Here is a 20,391-nt window from a genome sequence, read left to right as displayed (position 1 = left end):
TATAAGAAACTACTAGAAACTACTATCATGTGAGAGTCATGTGTATCTGAGTTATGAAAAATGGTTTTGTTTGTTTTCGGAACCTCCTCAGCTCAGTTGTGGGGCTTTACTCAAATGAAGGGTCAAACTCAAAAACTCACACAAATATAGTGGAAGCTGTAGTCATGGTCAACCGACGTAAGCTGACTGAGCAGGAGTGCCACCTGGCTTTGGCTCGTATCCAGACAGGAAGTCGGCAAAGTGATGTTGCTAATGAATTTCAGGTGTCTCAGAGTGTCATTAGCAGACTGGTCTCTTGACATCGCAACACCGGTTCATGTGTGAAAGACAAACACCCTACATACGCCTACTGTAGGGTGTTTGTCTTTCACACATGACACTCATGATATCCATGTTGTGTGTGCAGGTATTTGCCCAGCCTGCCAACGTGACCATCACCAAGATGGATGTGAACAACCTGGCCATGGTCATGGCTCCCAACTGTCTGCGCTGCCAGTCCGACGACCCCAGGGTGATCTTTGAGAACACCCGCAAGGAGATGTCCTTCATCCGGGTGCTCATCCAGCGGCTGGACACCAGCTTCATGGATGGGATCCTATAGCCCCCCCACCACACACACACACACACACACACACACACACACACACACACCTCCATACTTTACTCCTAGCCTCCCCTCTGCTCCCTTTAACCCCTCCATGGCTGCCCCCAGCACACACAGTGCTGCTGCTGTGTGAACACGTCGCCTCTCCAACATGTTTACTGAAACTCAGACAGGACGAACACAGACTGCCTTGTTTTCTTCAGTTTGTCCACGCTACACTTTGAGTTGAAGCAGCTGTCTTTTCTATTTCTGTAGACGTAGTCCTTTAAAAACGCCAGTATTAGAGTTCCATGGTTTTCATATGATAACAGTACTGTATGTGCCTTCACATACATTAATACAGTATACACATACAGTCTGAAGGATCAGCAGGGATCTCATTGTTTCGGTGGAGCACACTCAGCGTCAGGACCTCAGAGGGTCGTCTGAAAGCTTTATATGAACTGATTTTTCTCTTTGTTTTCCCTGCTTAACACAAACCCACACACACACACACACACACACACACATGTACACACACACACGCACACACAGTACTATGTCTTACTGAGATGAATGATGAGTTCATTCAGACATACATTACACACACTGGTGTTCAATCGATCACACATACACTGGCTATGTGATGCAAACTTACTGGGGGTTTCAGCACCAGATCTTCACAAGATAAAGAGCCTGCCTGCGCCACTGCATCACACTGATCCTGCCTCAGACAGCAGCTGTGTCCACATTGTTTTACACTGCCACAACTCAACACAGAGGCTCTTCACTCCTCCAGTTGTGATCTTTCTTAACTTGTGCTGTCTCAACAGGACAGAAACCTCCACTGTCTCAGTCAGATGTTGCCTGTTAGCCGTCAAGTGAAGAGAACTTGGACACTAAATCACCTTCAAGGCTCCAACACTTCTTAGTTCTTAGTACATTGTAGAAATATGATGTCTGAGTACTTTTTATCATCAAAGTGGGCTGTCACCAAGTTTTATCATTCGGGGTATCTGCAGATCTTGAAAAGTCATGGAATTTAGTTCCCCTTAAAAAGGCCTTAGGAGGTATAAATAAGTCTTCAATGTGATTTATAAAAGTGTCAGTCCAGAAAGTGTTTTTCTGTCCGACTGCAGCTGTCTGTCTGGACACTCACACAGAAACTAAAGTAGGATTGTTGCATGAGTGCAGGAGAGTTTCTGTCAGCAGCATCACACCTGCAGCAAACACTGTCACTAGAGCTAGCCTCAGCAGCTAGGTGTTGAATCCATCTATTGGATCATTAGATGTTATTGTATATTGCTGGGAAATAGAAACTAACATGTAATACAATAATGAACATTGTCCTCACTGGTTTTAGATCGTCCTTTCCCCCTTTCTATGTGATATTAATTCAAAGCATGCAGTTGGCGAGGCCTGCAGAAACCCTGGTCATACATGTTGTATACATACTAACACCTACAACACATTCTACAGGTACATACTATTGACACTGCATGTAGGCCTACACATGTGTTAGCAGACACCACCAAATGTGAAGTGTTAGCATGAGGGCTCAAGCTTTGTTATATATGTCTCTAAGACTAATTTGGAGTCGTATCGCCCACGTGATGAAAAGAACTTGAGAAGTGTTATAAAAGCTGGCAGGTGCATCTGAATAAAATCCACCATTAACATCATACTTGTTAACACAGTGTGACAACACTTGTGACTACATGGCTAGCACTGAGGCTAACCATGCTGAAATAACACTCTAAATCACAATAACAGGAGGTTTTCCTCTGTTTGTCTGTTCATTAATATACTGCCTTACAGGAGAAACATGGTCTACACAAGTTCGCAAACCTGACGCAGACGCTTCAGACTACCAAACATCCATTTCACACATGGCTGCATTCTGGAATGTATCACTTGAAAATCGTAAAGTAATGCAAGTGCTGCGTTTTATAATCGTGGAACAACGAGAGAAAGCTGAGCCCCCTAATCTACCACGGCCTAACCACAAGCCCCCAGAGAGAGTAGAGTTTGAAGACAAATTGACAACGTGGCAAAACCGAACAATTATAATGTCACATGATGTGCACGGGCTGTAAAATACTTTTTCCCAGAAGCTTACATTGTGAAAGAAGTGGTAAGACAGTGGGTAAATTTTTTTGAGTGTAAAATGACTGTGTCACTGTCACCCATTCGGCCTCACAAAGAAATCATGTTACCATCCTTCAGGTACGCGGAGGGGTAACAGGAAGTTAGCTGACGCATCTGGTGGAAGTCTCTAGTGTGTGTGCTCGATGGGCCCAACGCTGTGGAAGATCCAGTTTGATGCACCACAGAACTGCTCTCATAGGAACGAACAGTGGCCGCGTTTCCCAGATTCGATCGTTCTTAAGGACTTAAGAAGGCTCTTAAGAAGGGTTCGGCTAAGAAGGAGCGCTAAGATACGGGTGTTTCCCAGATGCGTTCTTAACTGCCTTCTTAGGAGAACCTTAAGATCAAGCCAAAGAAGCTTCTTAAGAAGCTCTTAGTGGGAGCTGTCCACCGCGCTGCTGCTGTGCTGAATCAATCGATGCCAGGCAAATCGATCACCCACCTCTTTATCAGCGCATAAGTGTGTGTGTGTGTGTGTGTGCGCTGTCAGACCGGCTGTCCAGGCAAAGAGATCCAACGGCCGTTGGATCTCCGCACGGGGCAGCCGGTACTTTGCCTGGACAGCCCGGTCAGACAGCACGTCCAGTGGGGAGAAGTGCTGACGCACGTATGCATTTATGTAAACCGTCTGGCTTCACGCACGGCGACGCTGTTGGTTCGCAGGGAGAATGTGCTGTATTGCAGCCATGGTTTCTCACACGCGCGGACTTTGGCAACGCAGAGTAGCAGGGGAAGCCTCTCTGGATGAGGTTCAGCTGAGTTTAATACATCTGTTCCCTTGATATCTGTGAAATGCCACAGGGTTGTTGTTTTTTTTATGTGTAGTACTATAAACTCATATATGCAGATGTTGCGGAAAACTTAAACGTGTAATTCAATAAAAAGGTTTTTTTTCATCTACCATTTTCTTATTTTTTTTTCTTGCGCCAGTGGTCCGCAGCTATGAGCGCATTTCAACACTGAGCATTGTTTTATTATTTCGCAAAGTGGAGGATGTAAATTTCCCTGACGCGGCTTGATCACTGAGCATTTGGTCGCTAAGAAGGCTGTTAAGAGTGGGTCAGCTCGATCTTACATTTCCTTCTTAGTGAAAGATCTTCTTAAGCTAAGAGCGACTCTGGGAAACACATCCTTCTTTCACAGCGTTCTTAAGAGCGCTCCTAAGAAGATCTTAGCACTTAAGAGCTTCTTAACGAATCTGGGAAACGCGGCCAGTATCTGTATGTACATCTTGTCTGTGGGCTCACCAGTTTGATGAAGCTCTAGCTGAACATTTCTAACACTTTGTCACCTCTTCTTGTCTATTTCTTTATTTCTTCCCTCTGTGCAGTTGGTACAACAGGACACATTCCTCCACAGACAGTGTTTTTTACTAGTGTGGTCATGGAACCAGACCACACTAGGTTCCTCCACCAGTAGGTAGCATGTTCACTGGGGCTGGTGTTGGGCCAGGCGTTGTCGTTGGTGTACTTGTGTGACCATATTTCTGCCCTTATAGTTGCTAACACTGAAGTGCCCCTGTGGCCACAAGTGACATTTATGGGGTGATGGTGGATGCTACAAGACAGTGAGACAGTAACACAAATGGGGAGAGGCATGAAGTCATCAGAGTGGCCCAGTAATGTCATGTATGCAGAAAAATAGATCTACAGTTAATATCTATATCTTTTTCAATATTATTAGCTAACATTAGCCATCATAAGCTAAGTGACGGTGTGGCGGACAGCCCTGAGTGTGATTTATTCTGCAGTGATTTAGTCTGGAGTGTCAGTGTCCATGTTCCAATCCCTTAACTTCAGCAGGGTGGGCCGTCATGTGACCTGGGAGACCAGTTTAGCTGTCAGCCGGTGGTCCTGCCTTGGCTTGTGACAGATGATGGCCAGTCCTTAGCTCTAATGGGGGAACTGATCTCACAACAGTGTTGTCTCCTTCAGCATGAGCTCATCTGTCTGTCCACCTGCCACACACAGTATTTGGTGCTGTCCAGTCACTTGAGCTGTTGACCAAAGCCCAGCTGAAGCCGTGAGCAACAGATACAGTCGTATGGATGATGGCAGCACATCATCCATCATGTTTAAACACAGCACAGCATGTTCATCCCTCCACCCACCCGAGCCTCCACCCAGCCCAAGAGGCCTTCTGCCTCCTCATGATTTGTGAATGTGTCTACCTGCGTGTTTGTCTGTCTGTCTGTCTCTCATCGTTTACAAATTGTAAATGTGTCTTGCATCCATATGGTGTCTCTGAGCCAGTACTGTTGCCGTATTTAACAGACTTTGTTTTTAACCCATTCTTTTTCTATAATTTAATTTATTGATATTTATTTGAGATGCCTTCTTGAGATATTGTATTGTAGGCTCCAGTGTGTGTGTTTGTTACAGCACATGTGCGTGCGTGTGTGTGTGTGAGAGAGAAAGAGTGACTGTGTGGATGTAGTTTTCAGTATAGTGGGGCACATACGTGTTGATGTACGATCCTGTCAATCATCAATCCTGCTGTACCAGTTTGATTAATTTGGGTTTGTGTGACACAACTGAAAGGAATGTGAACACTCCATGGACAAACACACACACACACACACACACACACACACACACACACACACACACACACACACACACGGACCGTACTGGACAAATACTTACTGAAGGTCCAGATAACAGTGTCACCGTGAACCTTTTTCTTTGTGAAGATACTGATGTGTGTGTGTGTGTGTGTGTGTGTGTGTGTGATGTGCACCATGACATTCACACTCCACATAGACAACATGTACATTGACACTGTACAGACAATGTAAAAATAAGTATATAGAGAAACGTGGGAGGAACAAGCACCATATGTAACAGTGGAAACTTGCTGTGGACGTTCATGTAACAGGGTGGGGTTAACTCTTTTTTAGTCTTGTTGAAGTGTAACTCTTGCTCACATTGATAGAGGTCCAAAAGTGGCAATTTAAAGCCGTCTCCTAACACATATTTAACTGTTTTTAAGCCCTGATATCTCTAAGTGTAGGTGTGATTCATACCTCAACAGGAAGTGAAATGTCCAGAGGGAAACTTTCCTTGGTGCAACGTCCAGATTGTGGGTTGCAGAAGTCAACTTGAATGGACAGTGGCTGTATCACTATCAATCACTAATCCATGCTTGAGACAGCTGAGTACAATATAAAACAATACCGTATAATACGACCAGCTGACAGAGAGCCGCTTCTTTGACTCAAACTGGCTGCTGAATGGAAGAAAACATCCTGGGTGTTTTGTATCTTTACACAAAGTGTGACAATGATTTTTTACATGTCAAAGTTGGCCAACAGTTTCCAGGTTAAAGTAGCTGAAATGTTGAGTATGTTCAGAGGGTTCAAGGGCCCCACAGGGGCACCGTCAGGAGAGGCAAACCAGGCAAATGTTTGGGTCCCCCAAACACATTTGGTCAGAGGGGCCCCTGATGGCCAATCATATTTGCACATTTGGACAACTGTAAACCTCCTTGAAGCTCCCATAAAGGCACTACACTGTGTTTATGATCAGTGGTCTTATGATGGGGCTAAGTTACAGTGTTATTCAGTTTAGGTGTTAATTGTTCTGGTTTTTAATGTTATTTAGATTTGAATTTTTTACTGATGTCACCATTGGAATTTGAAACATAGGTTTGGATTTGGTTCATTTTTCATTGATGTCAGATTATCTATAACATGATGGTGATGGATGCTGCTGGAGGGGCACCTGAGTACCTCGACTCCAAAACTGCCACTGAAGGGCCCTGACTCACCATTGGCCTTCAGAGTCTGTGGCCCTGGCTGTTGCGGTGTGTTCTGCACAGTTGGCACTAGTTGGCCTTTATCTGTGGCTTTTTCAGCATGTTGAATCAGCAGCAGCGGCTCACCTGTTAGAGAAATCACTCGTCCCTTGAACCTGTCGCTGTGGTCTCCATGATTTCACCCATTTAGTGCTTCTTCTCATTTTCCCTCCTCTTCAGCAGTGACATCACACTGACAACGCTTTATCTCCATTGGTGAGTGTGGTGTGAGAAAACGCTGCTTAATCAGAACGACAGTTTGTGTATATGCAGTGCTGAGTCTTCTGGCTTTCCCTCTCTAAATGACAAATGCAGACTAGTGCCACCTGGTGGTATGGAGGGGTATCTCCTGTCAGGTGGATGTCCATCAGCTGTGCGCAGCTACTCATTGACTCAGTGACGAGCTCATAGACCACATGTGTAATCTACATTCAGAGTATTGCGAGTATATCAGGGTCCATCCTCTGAGACACTGTGTCCTCTGTGGCCCTCAACACTCTGCTCAAATCATTCACAACACACTCGCCTCTCATGTGATACTTGACTTCTTGGTGAGGTATGATTATAGGCAGATGTTTAAATTTTATTTCCTGTCTAACCAGTTAGTGGATGGGAAGCCTTGGAGACGAGCTGAACGGCAGTGTGTATGAATGTGTATGTGGTGTGTGTTTTTGAGTGTCTTTGTTTTTCTGTCAGAGATGGTTGTAGATAGACCCAGCAAATCAACCAGTTAGCATGCTGACATACTGTAGGGTCTTCACGCTCTTCAACTTGAATTTACTAAAATATGAAAATATACGAGGAAAACAAAATGAATTTACAGAAAATAAGTGTGACTGTATTTAACTTTGAAAGATCCACTAAGAAAAAGATGAAGCTCTTTTTAATCCATTTTTCTGATTGTTTTTTCTACTTGGTTCCTACTAATGATGAATTGGTAGTCGGTGTCGATGCTGTTCGTCTAATGTAAACAAAAAGACAATGAAGAGAAGGTGTGGGACTCTTCACCTTCACATCAATCCTTCAGGTTTTTCAGTTGTATCTAAATGTCCACTGTCACTCACACTCTGTCCAAGGGAAGACTCTGAAGTGTAACGGATGTTGGTTTAATAAATGATTCAAATGTCAAAAGAACACATGATGCTCTTTTACTCTTTTATTTCCCAACTGAGGATACAAGAGAACAACTTCCGCCTTACATCTGAAGAATGATATGGAATAATTAAACAAAGCAGGATGATGTTGAAGTGATGGCAGAAAAAACTCAATGTCAAGAAATGTTTACAAGGACTTCTAAACACACACACACCCCCACAACCGAGCTTCAGCCACTTCTCTGCTGTCCATCTGTCTGCTCAGTACTGTTAGTGCACTCACATACTGCCTGACTGTCCATCTCTTTACTGGTTTTGATGTATACCATGGAATGATAATTGTACTGTGTACATTTTCTAATCCAAGGAACTGGATTCTACCTGTGTATTAAAAATATATATATTTCAAGTTTACATCAAGTTTAAGTTTTGTGGGGACGTCAAAATTTGTAAAATTATAATAAAAATGTTTGTTTGACCAAAACAAATCACCTTTTTTATTACATTAAGTGTAACTGATAATAACTGTAATAACTTCTATGGTGATACTATCAAACTGTGATATTTTAAATGTCAGACTGTGGCAGTCCTGATGTAGGCATGTTAAAAATGTGACTGGTCAGAACAATGTTGCATCAGATCAGATGGACTGTGGAGAAGTGACTCGTGCTGCAGATATGGTTTTCATGACATTTTGTGGGTTTTATTGAACATTAAAGATTCAAATTGATTACAGTCACTCTTCTGTCAAAAAGAAAATGATCAAAATGTTACAGAAGTATAACGTGTTGAGACACCTGTCACTGTACAGGTAGTGTTCCACACTCAGAGGTTGTGTTCACATGTTGCTGATGTGGTCTGCCATCGTGTTGGTGGATATCCATCCTTCAACAAGGAGAACACAGAAGGGACGGAGCCCCTTCAGTGCACTGTTCCATGTGTGTGGGTCTCGATCCGCCGGGTTCTTCCTGAGGTCCAGAGTCAGCAGGTGGGGGGGACAATGTGTCTTCAGTCTCTCAGTGAACTCCAGCAGCTCAGCAGGCTGAATGAAGTTGGAACTGTTCAGGACCAAATGTAGCACATGGAAATCATTGTATGATGTTTAATACAAAGAACTTAATGTACACCAGATACCAGTGGTGACAGTTCTGAGTAACAGTCCTGCTATTAAAGTGATAGTTGGGGTCTTGACGTGGGGTTGTATGAGGTACTTATCCCTAGTCACTGTGGTACCTGCAGTAGATGACCATCAGCTCTCCCCCCGTGTGGAGAAGCAGGCATAGCACCGACAGGTATATTTTAGCCACCTAAAAGAAGGCACAGCTAAAAAATACACTATGTTTCAACATTTTTGGCGTTTACATTGCCGTCAAACAGCCTTTTCCTTTGGGACTACATTCTGTTTGTGTGTAGCAATGCGGGACGAGCTTACAGGAATGTAGTGCCAAAGGAAAGGCTGTTTGACGGCAATGCGCCAAAAATGTTCAAAACATAGCGTCCACTTGTATTAAATACTTATATTCTTTAGATGGGACTTATTTTAGGTGGCTAAAATACGTCTTGCTGCTGGTGCAGTTTACAGCAGTACGATGCTCTGCTTCCTGTCGGTGCTACGCCTGCTTCTCCACACTGGGGGAGAGCCGACGGTCATCTACTGCAGGCAACACATTGACTAGGGATAAGTACCTCAAACAACCCAACATCAAAAGACCCCAACTATCACTTTAAAATGTCTCTCAAGTATTATCTTATATACGTAGAACTGGAGTCCTTGATGCCTCCACTAGCCACACAAGCTGCAGTTTACATCCATGGCTGTCCAAATATAGATGTTGCTGTAAAGAAGCAACATGGATGCGTCACACATGTTCAGTTGAAGCTGACCTTTGACCCGTCGGATAGAAAAAGGTCATCACTTCATAATTTTATCCTTTTAGACATTTGTGTGAAATGTTGTCAAAATTAGAGCGTTAATTACTGAGTTGTGACCAAACAAGTCACAGTGACCTCAGGGTGAGATAGCCCAACCACAGCCTGAAGGTATGTTTAGATTTTTATGAAGGTGTAACCAAGTCAGACTGATGATGTTTCAGTTTTTGTGTTGGTGAAACCAATTTTTAATTTTTAAGTGAAAAACCACTCCCACATAGAGGAAGGAGGAAGAATAACAATAAACAATCCTTACAGATACAATAGGGCCTTCGTACTGTCAGTGCTCGGGCCCTAATAATAATAATAATAATAATAATAATAATAATAATAAACAACCAGCACAATTTTGGGCTTGAACCCTACTGACAGTAATAAAAAGGAAATGGGAGTCAGCCATGTTTCTACAGTAGCCCAGAATGGACAAACCACACACTGGCTCTAGAGAGGGCTGTTCAGGTTTTTGTGTGGCCACAGTGGAGGGTAGAACGAGGGGTATTCATTTTGTTGCAATCTACAACTACACCACAAGATGCACCTAGTAAATCTGCAACAATGCATTCTGTTTTATAGGGTGAGACCATCAGTCACAATACTTCTAGTTTACATTTGTTTCTGACGTAACAATACTTTGTTCATTCCAATGATGAGATGAGAGCAGCAGAGAAGCAGCAGTCTGCTGCTGTCAGCTCTTACCTGATGTCCAGTCGTTTCACTGAGCTCGCTGAGCCTCCGGAGAACAGCTCTGCCAGCACACACACACTCCTGGCTGTTGATACACACAGTCACATTAGTTTACACACTTCAAACACTCGCTTTTCAAAATGATTCATGAGTCTGTTCACCAGCTCGTCTCCAGGTGAGTCCATCTGCTGTTTGCTGCCGAGTTAGTGTACAGTGGGTTTCTCTGAGCTTCCACGCAGAACAGAGCTGCCTGCTGCTGCAGGAGCCATGATGATGAGAGTGACAAGACTGAACAGTAAAGTTAATGGGCTGAAAGAGGCTAAAAGGCTCTGCAGAGCTGAGGACAATGTTCCCTGAATGCCACAGTCACATTACACACAGTGATGTGATCTTTTCTGGATTAACGTGGACTAAAGGCAATTTAAATGAGACTGAGTTGGGAGTGTATACACATACACATATATATATATATATATATATATATACACACAGTACAGACCAAAAGTTTGGACACACCTTCTCATTCAATGAGTCTCCTCTTCATGACTATTGACATTGTAGATTCACACTGAAGGCATCAAAACTATGAATTAACACATGTGGAAATATGTACTTAACAAAAAAGTGTAAAACAACTGAAAATACGCCTTATATTCTAGTTTCTTCAAAGTAGCCACCTTTTGCTCTGATTACTGCTTCGCACACTCTTGGCATTCTCTTGATGAGCTTCAAGAGGTAGTCACCTGAAATGGTCTTCCAACAGTCTTGAAGGAGTTCCCAGAGATGCTTAGCACTTGTTGGCCCTTTTGCCTTCACTCTGCGGTCCAGCTCACCCCAAACCATCTCGATTGGGTTCAGGTCCGGTGACTGTGGAGGCCAGGTCATCTGGCGCAGCACCCCATCACTCTCCTTCTTGGTCAAATAGCCCTTACACAGCCTGGAGGTGTGTTTGGGGTCATTGTCCTGTTGAAAAATAAATGATGGTCCAACTAAACGCAAACCGGATGGAATAGCATGCCGCTGCAAGATGCTGTGGTAGCCATGCTGGTTCAGTATGCCTTCAATTTTGAATAAATCCCCAACAGTGTCACCAGCAAAGCACCCCCACACCATCACACCTCCTCCTCCATGCTTCACGGTGGGAACCAGGCAAGTAGAGTCCATCCGTTCACCTTTTCTGCGTCGCACAAAGACACGGTGGTTGGAACCAAAGATCTCAAATTTGGACTCATCAGACCAAAGCACAGATTTCCACTGGTCTAATGTCCATTCCTTGTGTTCTTTAGCCCAAACAAGTCTCTTCTGCTTGTTGCCTGTCCTTAGCAGTGGTTTCCTAGCAGCTATTCTACCATGAAGGCCTGATTCACACAGTCTCCTCTTAACAGTTGTTCTAGAGATGTGTCTGCTGCTAGAACTCTGTGTGGCATTGACCTGGTCTCTAATCTGAGCTGCTGTTAACCTGCGATTTCTGAGGCTGGTGACTCGGATGAACTTATCCTCCGCAGCAGAGGTGACTCTTGGTCTTCCTTTCCTGGGGCGGTCCTCATGTGAGCCAGTTTCTTTGTAGCGCTTGATGGTTTTTGCGACTGCACTTGGGGACACTTTAAAAAGTTTTCCCAATTTTTCGGACTGACTGACCTTCATTTCTTAAAGTAATGATGGCCACTCGTTTTTCTTTACTTAGCTGCTTTTTTTTTGCCATAATACAAATTCTAACAGTCTATTCAGTAGGACTATCAGCTGTGTATCCACCTGACTTCTGCACAACACAACTGATGGTCCCAACCCCATTTATAAGGCAAGAAATCCCACTTATTAAACCTGACAGGGCACACCTGTGAAGTGAAAACCATTTCAGGTGACTACCTCTTGAAGCTCATCAAGAGAATGCAGAGTGTGTGCAAAGCAGTAATCACAGCAAAAGGTGGCTACTTTGAAGAAACTAGAATATAAGGCGTATTTTCAGTTGTTTTACACTTTTTTGTTAAGTACATATTTAGTTTTGATGCCTTCAGTGTGAATCTACAATGTCAATAGTCATGAAAAGAAAGGAAACTCATTGAATGAGAAGGTGTGTCCAAACTTTTGGTCTGTGCTGTATATATATATATATATATATATATATATATATATATACATACACACATACATACATATATATATATATACACACACACACACACACACACACACACACACACATACATACATACATACATAGGCGATTGCTCTAAGACTGCAAGGGAAGCTCAGCTTCCCCTAAAATGTCACCCAAAAAAAAAAAAAGTGGTGAAATATGTACTGCTGTGTGTACATTTCATTGACTAAATACGCGCTAGAAAGCCTTCATCTTTTGTTCAGAATCAGCTACTTATCACAGGTAACCGGCGCAACTTCCTTCTCATTCATCCCCGCAGCGCCACAGCGCTTTACACAGTCGGACGCTCAGCTTCTACTGACTTCAATGGGGAAGCATAGAGCGGGTTGTTCCACTGCAGCAAAACTAGACGCTCATTGGATAAATGCTGGGCTTTGTCCCGCCCATCGGACGCTCAGCGTCTCTGGGGGTCTATGGGGCAGTGGGCTGGCCCGGACGCTCGGCTTCTGCATGATGATTGGATGAGCTGTCTGAGGCGGAATCCTTTTTTGATTGACAGCTAAATGAGCGAATCAGCAATCTTGAAGAATAAACATCCACCGGAGCATTTTCCAAGTTTTTCATTCTGTTGTTCTGAACTGATCCGGAGACTTTACCGATCCCCAGCGATTGTGTCTTTGTTAAAAACGACTAGCGTTGTGTTTGGCAGCTCTGTTCTGTCACTCTGCCCAACGAGCAGCGGCAGCTGCGGAGCTTCTCCCCCCGTCACGATCACTCACAGGCGGTCACACTTCACAGTAGCCTAAAAATGAGCTTCCCCTCCTTGAAAGACCAGCAGCCGCCACAGACAGACAGACACATACATACATACATACATACATACGCACACACATATATACACATATACACACACACACACATATATACACACACACATATATAGAAAATGTGTGTGTGTGTGTGTGTGTGTGTGTGTGCGTGTGTGTATATATACACACACAGACACACACGCAAATCATGACGTTGATGTCTGTGTTTTTTTTAATGTGTTTCCCCCAGTGTCCTCCTGTTAATCTAAACATGTATCTGCTGACTGTTCATATTCATATGGATGCTGCTATAATATAATTATATATAAATTAATATATAATATATTAATATATAAATTACATAATCGCCATCAGTAAACAGCAGTCTAATTCTCTCACTCACTCACCATTCTTCATTTGATGATCATCGTTTGCAGCCCAGGACCACAGTCAATGATTAAAATGAGAGTTTCATTCATAAGCAATTTAAATACAACAACCACAGAATCCTGAACTCTTCTTCAGTCAGTCAGTCAGTGTTAGTTTCAGTGGGGACGTCTCCCTGTACTGACCCTCGTCAGTGTAAAGATGTGAAGATGTGCTCACCGAGGCGGTTCTGAGCCAGGCTGAGTGTGTGCAAAGAAGGTAGTGTCTTCAGAGCAGACACCAGCTCCTGTAAACCCTCCTCCTGGTCACTACACTTCTCAAGGAGGCGGCAGTCATTCAAGCTGAGCTCTGAGTGAGAGAGAGAGAGAGAGAGCGATCCATCAATAAATTGGAGTGCTATCGCTCACTGGACAGAGAGTATTCTCCAGCACAATATCTGGTCAGCATACAATACCCCAAACAAAGACAAGCACTAACAATGTACAGACTCAGCGACCATCAGCTGCAGGTTGAAACAGGTCGGCATAAGAAAGAGTGGAAGCCCAGAGAATTAAGAATCTGTAAACACTGCTCTTCAGGAGAAATAGAAACTGAGGCCCATTTCCTCCTCTCCTGCCCCCTGTACCAAACTGAAAGAGAGGTTTTCCTCCAGCAGATCACTGCAGCAGATCCAACATACAGGGCTCGAAATTAACTTTTTTCCTCAGTGTCCCACAACTGTCCCGAATTCTACTTTGGATTGTCCCGGATATAACCAACAGTGTCCCAAATTTAAATTATTGTCGTCGCCCCCCCAATTACGCAGAATATATATAATTTGATCCTTTTTTGTCAATTAATCATCACACCATGGACTCTGGTCCACCATATAAGTTCAAAATACTTATTCTTTTATTAAACATATGAATATTAGTCTGATCTGTTGCCTCTCCTAGAGAAGAAGGGAAGAGAGTTGTTTAAAGACATGTTTCTATTGTTTCTCAATATCCAGACGAATTTATCATTATGTCAACATTAAAGAATTCTGATTTATTTTTCAATTCATTATGGTATCTGTATGGTCTCTGTGTTTTATGATTGGAACCCACTATCTGGCAATAAAAGTGGTATGAATGATAATCAAAAAACAGACGTTCCATAATACAGTTTAATAAATGTATCACAAGTTATCATCACATTCAGTACTATTACAGGATGACATTGGTTGTGAATCTTATCCTCTGTTATCATTATGAATATCTTGCTCTCACTCTTGATCTCCCCCTTCACATTTACTCTGCTTACTCAGAGTCATTAAACATGGGTCGGCGTGTTCTCTGGCTACTTTGCCACCACCTCTCAACTGCCTCCTCTGCATTAAAGTCCTCAACCTTAGGGCCATGTAAAGATATTTGGAGGAGGGAATTGAGCATTCTGTTAGAGAGTGATCCTCTCCAGTCAGACTTAATCCTTTTCATGCAGGAGAAGCCTCGCTCACAGCATGATGTTGACATGGGGAACACAAGCAGTATCTCTATGATCACCTGCATGTGGGGAAACTGTCCAGGCCTCCCTATGGCACCTTGCAAAAGTCTCTGCCATAACACCTGAGACTGAAGATGCCTGAAGTGTTGATGCACTAGTACCTTAAGGTCAAGCCACTCCTGTTTTGCGTGTTGAATTGATCTGAAGTCCTCACACGCTTCAAGAATTCCCTTAAAGTGAGTGACAAAAGTCTCAAGATCAGCCAGGCCAAAGGTAGCCAGGTCAGTGATGTCCTCTGGCCAGTTGCTAAGGTCAAACATGGTGGCAGCAGCTTTAAAGACACCATCATCAAGGCTGCCAAACCGTGTGGTGACGTAGTCACAGAAGCCATTGATAAGTTTTTCTTTCACTTTGTGGAGGTTGTCATCATCCTCTTGTTTCCTGTTAAGCTGTACACCAGAGTAGGTGTTTCCAGGAAAGGGCCCCACTTCATCCAGGAACTGCTTCAGATGCTGGCCTGGGACTGTCTGAAATACACGATAAAAGAAAGTCTTTCACTGTCACAATCACTAAACATACACTGAAGCATACAAAATTCTCTCTAGGGATTTTATTTACCAACTATTAATTTTGTTTACCTTCATGGCTACAAGAGCCAGGGTCGTCTTCTGCAGTCCATCTGACACCATCTGTAGTGTCAGCCCATCCCTCTGAAAGAGAAGGCTCAGGTCTTTCAGCTCACTGAGAATGTCGAGAAGAAGATGAACAAACATGACTGTCTTGAATTGCTTCAGCCCTTTCACAGTGTGGCTGGCCCGCCCCTTCATGGTGTCACTTGCTTCCCTATCATGCATGTCACTTGCATGACTCTCCAAATGGAAAAGGATGGCTTGGTAGTTCCTGACAAGGGCTGACAAGCCATGGAGTGTGTGCGGAAGCCACCATGTACCATCGATAGTCCCTGGTTTGACCAGATTTAAGTTGAGGGCTTCTGCCACAGTCTTGAGCTCACGGCTAGCTTTGGCTGATGTATGGTAGTGTTTGTAGATTCCGTTGATAATTTGCTTCAGATCTGTGAGAAGTGGAAAAGATTTCATGCTGTCTAATGCGGTAAGCTCAAGACGATGAGCCACACACCAGATGGTCACCAGCGATCCAAACATCTCTTTCAGCCTGGCAGACACTCCATTTCTTTGCCCGATCATCACAGAGGCCCCGTCACATCCGAATCCAACCAACTTTACCTTCAGGTCATCTTCTGAAAGCCCAGCTTGGTGAAGTCCAGACATTATGGCGTCTAGGATGCCCTGGCTGTTAGCATGCTCCAGTGTCACCATAGTCAACATGACGTTGACAGGTAGACCATTTTCAATGTAGGTTACATAAATGATCTCCTGGTCCTGCACTGATCGGTCAACAGATGAGTCAGACATTATAGAAAAAAATCTTGCAGCCTTTATCTTCTCTTCCAAAGACTTGTTCATGGTTATAGCTATGTTTTCTATGAATGTCTGACAAGCATGGTCATTTTTGTAAGTGTTTCCCAAGTTAAGGCCATTCTTGAAATGCAGATCCACTAATTTGGGAAATTTTACAAAGGGTTCCTCTTCCTTTGCTACATAATATGCTATGTTAAATAGCTTGATCAACTTCTCTTTAACATCTTGATCCATTCTTAGAAGACAGCTTGGCAGAGGTGCTTTCTCAGGATTCTCTCGTACTCTGAGAGCTGTCTCACAATCCTTGTGAGCAGATGTAAGGAGGTGCATTTTTAGTGTTCTCACACGTACTTTGTTGCCACTTACACCGATGAACAAAGAACTGTCTTTGGCCTTTGCTGGGAAGGATCTGCATGTTGAGCAGTACATAATTTCGGCAGCTTGATCAAACTCGGCAAAGGGGTATTGTTGCCTCCATTCAGGACGCCACTTCCTCTTCCTCGTTGCCTCATAGCCTCCTCCGTCCTTGGACACTTGCAGCTCCTGAATTTAGTTTTTAAGACAAAACATATGTTCATGTTATAATAACATAATATAACATAACATACTATGGTATAATGTTGTATAAAACTTTGTCTAAAAGCCCTGATGATGATGTCTTTGAACCAGACCCCTCTTTTGTTTAAATATAGATGTAGAAGACAAAAACATTACCAATTGTAGAAGCAATGTTATTACAAAAGTAGTGCAATGCAACATTTGTGCATTATAATCTTAGTCATTTTGATATTTTTCTACAGCATTATTTTAGTCTTTGGGTTCAACAGAAATATACATATTTTTTTCGGCCTTTTGGGAGCCCTGATCAAAGAAATGTAGACATGCACACCAATTGTAGGCTTTCTTTGGCTTGCAAAATATACTGGGCGATTAGCTAGACACAAAATCTACAACAACTGGAACGTGACTCTCTCTTAACATGACACATTAGCAGGGCTGTCAACTCTCACGCAATCAGAGTGAGAGTCACGCAAATGACCTTTTTCACATGCACTCAAGCAACGCCGCTATTTCTCACGCCGTCAAAAATAATACTGATAAAACGGCGAGAGAAATAGCGGCGTTGCTTGAGTGCATGTGAAAACGGTAATTTGCGTGACTTTCACTCTGATTGTGAGAGTTGACAGCCCTGTTTTCACAAACACCAAAAGAACATGAGACCGCATTTCAGGACGTTTGTATGCATTGTAAGGTGCAATTCAGTTGCTAGCGTTAGCTATCGCTGAGCACTAGCTAACATTGAGAGTGAAGTCAACTAACTTACCACAGGGGAAGACGATGAATCCGGACTAGGACTTGGGATGTCTTCGTTTCGGGAGTCGGCAGGGCTTGGATCAGGGGGGTGTTTTTTCAACCACCTCAGCATTTCTTTACTCGTTTTTACCCTCGTTAATTGTGGTATGTCGCTCTGGCTCTTGCATTGGCGCGAGTCAATCAGCAACAAGCCGCAGCGTTGATGACGTAGAATGCCGGTGCCAGGATAGCGTAAGCCTTCAGTAGTTTCGCCGTTCACACGTTTTTATTAAATTATTCAACGTCTAGATACTCATATTTAATGACTTTGCAAACAACACCCATTTCGAAGTTTACTTTGACATTTTTTTATTCACTGTCCCGGAATTGTCCCAGACAAAATATATTTGTGTCCCAGTAGTAATTTTTATGGTCCCCGGGACATCGGGACATCCTTAATTTCGAGCCCTGCCAACATATCAGGGAAAAACATGTGATGAGCTGTTAAAAGTCTGTCTGGGAGAAGATCCATCATTTGTAAAATTAGCTGCACAATACGTAACACTCTGCCATGAAACTAGAGAAACACACAAATGCTAACCACAACCATTACTGCTATGGTATAATATTGTTGTTGTTGTTGTTTTTCATTTCTTTATTTTATATATTATTATTATTATTATCATCATTTAATATGAACTGTATATATATATATATATATATTTTTAAATTATATATAAGAACTTGTAACTGTCTAATGACACCCAATCTGTGTATAAGAGAGAGACAGCACTTCATCAACACACACACACACACACACACACACACACACACACACACACACACATAAGGTATACAGTATAAATATATATACTTTTTATTTATTTTTATTTTTTATTGTATTATATTTGTATATATTTGATTCTGTGAGTTGTATTTGTTTTGTTTTCATTGACTCTTGATGCTTTGGCAACATAGTTCTTGTAACAGTCATGCCAATAAAGCAAAATGAATTGAATTGAATTGAGAGAGAGAGAGAGAGAGAGAGAGAGAGAGAGAGAGAGAGAGAGAGAGAGAGAGAGAGAGAGAGAGAGAGAGTTTACATCCATGTAAAAGTTGCAACCGGAGTGTTGGCAGCAAAAAACAATGCTATCTTGATTTATCTTTAATATGTAGTGTTTTTCACAATGAAGTCGATTACAATACAAAGTAACCAACGATAACAATGAAGATGAATTGTCCAAGATACATTTGAGCGAAAGAACGAAGAATTTCCATCAACTCCAAGCAAAGAAAAAGGACCAAGATACAACTGCATCTGTCAGCTAAGTGCCAGTTAGCTAGCAACTAGCAACCAACAATAACTGCCACGGAACACTAACTGGGTTTCCATCCAAATGTATCGAATTTAAGAGCGGATTTTGTGAAAATGTGCAAAAAGCAAATGCGAATTTATGCCCGTTTCCACTCGTTATTGTTTTGCGATTATTGGGAGAGGAGGAATGCGCCGTGAGATTACGTCATAGGAGAGCGTGAATGTATCCATGACAACAGTTGACACTCAGTTGACACTCAACATCATGGACAATTTAGTGGTGAACCTTTCGGCTCTTGGGAGAACATTAGCTACAGCGTCAGCGTTCACAGCCTACAAAACCCTCCTGAAGAGGAGAAGGAAAAGAAGATTTTTAATGTTACGAGTGCTGTCGGAGTTTGCTGGAGGGAGACCGCGTCGCAGCACTTCACCCCCAAACTCTGGCTCAAACATTTTCGGGTGTCAAGGGCCACATTTGAAGATCTGTGTGCTATAATCGGGCCATTTGTGGGACCACTTCTTCCGAGCAGTGTGCGAAAATAACCCATGAGACCCCCTGAAAGCCTCAAAAGCAAAATTTGAAGGCAGTCTCAAATTTTGTCAAAAAAAAAAAAAAAGATAAAATATTTTATTGTCACTAAGGGTCACTAAAATGTGATAAAGCTCACCATGTCCAGTATTCAGAATTCAAAACATGTATTCACAGATATGCTGTAGGCTATTTGTTGACAAGCGGAGCAGCCGGTCCTGCGCACATATGCAAATTAGCCATGTGAGCCAAACAGAAGAAAGACGTAAGGTTGAGAAGTCATACTAAACATGGCTAGAAAGCGAAAGCTAAACCAGAGTGTATCACTCACACACTCTGGGCTCACATCCAAAAAGGTGCCAGTCTCCGACAGGCTATACCTGCCGTTTATTCAGTTGATTGCGCTTGTAAGTGCACCAGATTGGTGCTAATTATTGTCGTGTCTGCATTGTAATGCACAACTTTGCCTCTCCTTGTTATAAAACAACGTGCATCCAAACAATTTTAGCCAATGCAGCCTCCTATGTCAGTGTTGCTTTACGAATACTATAGCATATTGGATTGTCAAAAATTGTTAAGTGTGTGCCTGTGTGTGTTGTCATGTAGACTACAGACTGATTGTCTTGGCTTGCATCCATGAAAAATTTGTAATGTTATAGGCCTACTGCATATTGAGAAAATTTAGATCGGTATTGCGCAACAATCGGGAGATGGGGACCCCCCCGAATATTGACGGGTATTTCACACACTGCTCCCGAGCCACCGACCACCTGTGCCGACAGAAAAAAGGATTGCCATAGCTCTGTATAAGCCTGCTTCATGCG

General features: G+C 42.9%; 3 protein-coding genes across 9 annotated transcripts in view; 1 reads left to right on the top strand and 2 right to left on the bottom strand.

Annotated features, from left to right (window-relative positions):
• The window catches only part of arhgap39 (Rho GTPase activating protein 39), a 181,222-nt gene extending 173,562 nt beyond the window's left edge, over positions 1-7,660 (top strand). The window contains exon 11 of the mRNA XM_084355739.1: positions 407-7,660. Coding sequence (XP_084211865.1) covers positions 407-601 — 195 coding nt within the window. The 3' untranslated portion in view covers positions 602-7,660. The remainder of the gene's footprint in view (positions 1-406) is intronic.
• lrrc41 (leucine rich repeat containing 41) overlaps positions 7,652-20,391 on the bottom strand; it is a 64,664-nt gene continuing 51,924 nt past the window's right edge. For 6 of the 7 annotated variants that reach the window (XM_084355741.1, XM_084355743.1, XM_084355742.1 and 3 more), the window contains 3 exons: positions 13,747-13,875; positions 10,246-10,318; positions 7,652-8,678 (listed from right to left, as the gene is read on the bottom strand). In XM_084355741.1, the coding sequence (XP_084211867.1) occupies positions 8,459-8,678; positions 10,246-10,318; positions 13,747-13,875 (422 nt within the window). In that variant the 3' untranslated portion in view covers positions 7,652-8,458. Of the gene's footprint in view, positions 8,679-10,245; positions 10,319-13,712; positions 13,876-20,391 lie in introns of all 7 variants that reach the window. The other variant, XR_014622801.1, reaches the window with a different exon arrangement.
• Positions 14,808-16,424, bottom strand: LOC311258047 (zinc finger protein 862-like; the record flags this gene model as incomplete). The annotated part of the gene is made up of 2 exons (XM_084354094.1): positions 14,808-15,518; positions 15,630-16,424. 2 exons carry the CDS (start codon positions 16,422-16,424, stop codon positions 14,808-14,810), a joined length of 1,506 nt encoding a protein of 501 aa, XP_084210220.1.

Source organism: Pagrus pagrus (genome assembly GCF_965226575.1).
Source record: "Pagrus pagrus genome assembly, chromosome: 6".
Lineage (NCBI taxonomy): Eukaryota > Metazoa > Chordata > Actinopteri > Spariformes > Sparidae > Pagrus > Pagrus pagrus.
Note: the sequence above shows the minus strand (reverse complement) of the source record. Positions and strands in the feature narration are given on the sequence as shown.